The 1,156-nt window shown below is 45.1% G+C and overlaps 1 protein-coding gene across 1 annotated transcript; it reads right to left on the reverse strand.

The window, feature by feature from the left end:
• Positions 1 to 82: 82 nt before the first annotated feature.
• Positions 83 to 1,043, reverse strand: LOC106321882 (the record flags this gene model as incomplete). Its single annotated transcript, XM_013760104.1, is given in 1 exon segment — positions 83 to 1,043. A coding segment is annotated over 1 exon segment (858 nt), but the record flags the coding sequence as incomplete, so codon positions are not given.
• Positions 1,044 to 1,156: the final 113 nt, after the last annotated feature.

Genomic DNA, 1,156 nt, shown 5'->3' on the forward strand with positions numbered 1-1,156 from the left:
ATGAAAGGAATATGTTAAGATCTCCAATGTCTTGAGTGTAGACAGCGTTTCCTTCATCGTCTAGCTTGTACACCATTAAAGTTTTGGTTCTCATTCTAGCGATACCAGCCTTGGTGATCTTGATTGTCTTCTTGTACTGCTTGACCAAGAAAGTTTCACCCGTGGGTCGTGATTCCACCAAGTGCTCGCTCCTGCAGCACAAATCCATAAGATTCTGTTTAGCCTTGGTGAGCTTGGGCATGTTTTTAAACCGCAACCTCTGAAACGTGGGGTTATTGCTGGGTTTGTAGGGATCCCATGAACCGATGAGATGGCCTCCAGATCCGGGAATACGAAACATATTGTCTTTCTTGGAAAACATGACACGGGAGGAGTAGAAGCAGGGGTTTTCGATCTTGATGTTGGTCCACTCTGGTTTACCACTCTTACCGGCTGGTTTGCAAAAGCTGAGCTGCGGTCCCAAGAACTTGATAGCCACGACACAGTCCTCATCATCCTCTGGAGAAGATGAGGACACTGACACGTTGGTGATGATTTTGGTTTGGCAATGAGGCAGAGTCACCAGAGGAGGCAGTGGGATGCGTTTCGGATTTGTATCAGAAGCAACAGGGTTGAAATCGTCTTGGAGACGCAGCACTCCATCTTCCTTTAGAGTAGCTATCCAGCCACCGGATGCCCCTATTATTATCTTTGAGTCTTCATCATCCACTAACTCCAGAGGCACCTTCTTCTCCAAATCCTTGCACTCAAGTTCATTTAAATTCATTACCACAAGTTTTCCGAGATCCCCTCCACAGGGCTCGGCCAAGACGATTCTACAAGGAGGGGTTTGAAGCAAGGAAGTTGAGAATCCTCTAGAGTGAAGAAGAAGAGAGGATCTCACGGACACATGAGGTTTCCCAAGTCCGAGACTCGAGAGCCGTCTCAGAAGCATAGACATATGGGAGCGAAAAGAGATCTAAAAGAGAGAGAGCGAGAGAGATAAAAAGAGGAATCTAGCTGAAGAGTTGATGTTAGGTTCATCTTCTCCATTAATACCAGAGGACCAGCCTTGGCCACCAAGTATTCGTTTTCAATAAATGGACCAGACACAATCTTAACTTGATATTTTATTTCAACTAAAAGTATCTTTGACTTGCCTTTTTTTCCTTTTATT

Source organism: Brassica oleracea, unplaced genomic scaffold (genome assembly GCF_000695525.1).
Source record: "Brassica oleracea var. oleracea cultivar TO1000 unplaced genomic scaffold, BOL UnpScaffold03563, whole genome shotgun sequence".
Taxonomy (NCBI): Eukaryota; Viridiplantae; Streptophyta; class Magnoliopsida; order Brassicales; family Brassicaceae; genus Brassica; species Brassica oleracea.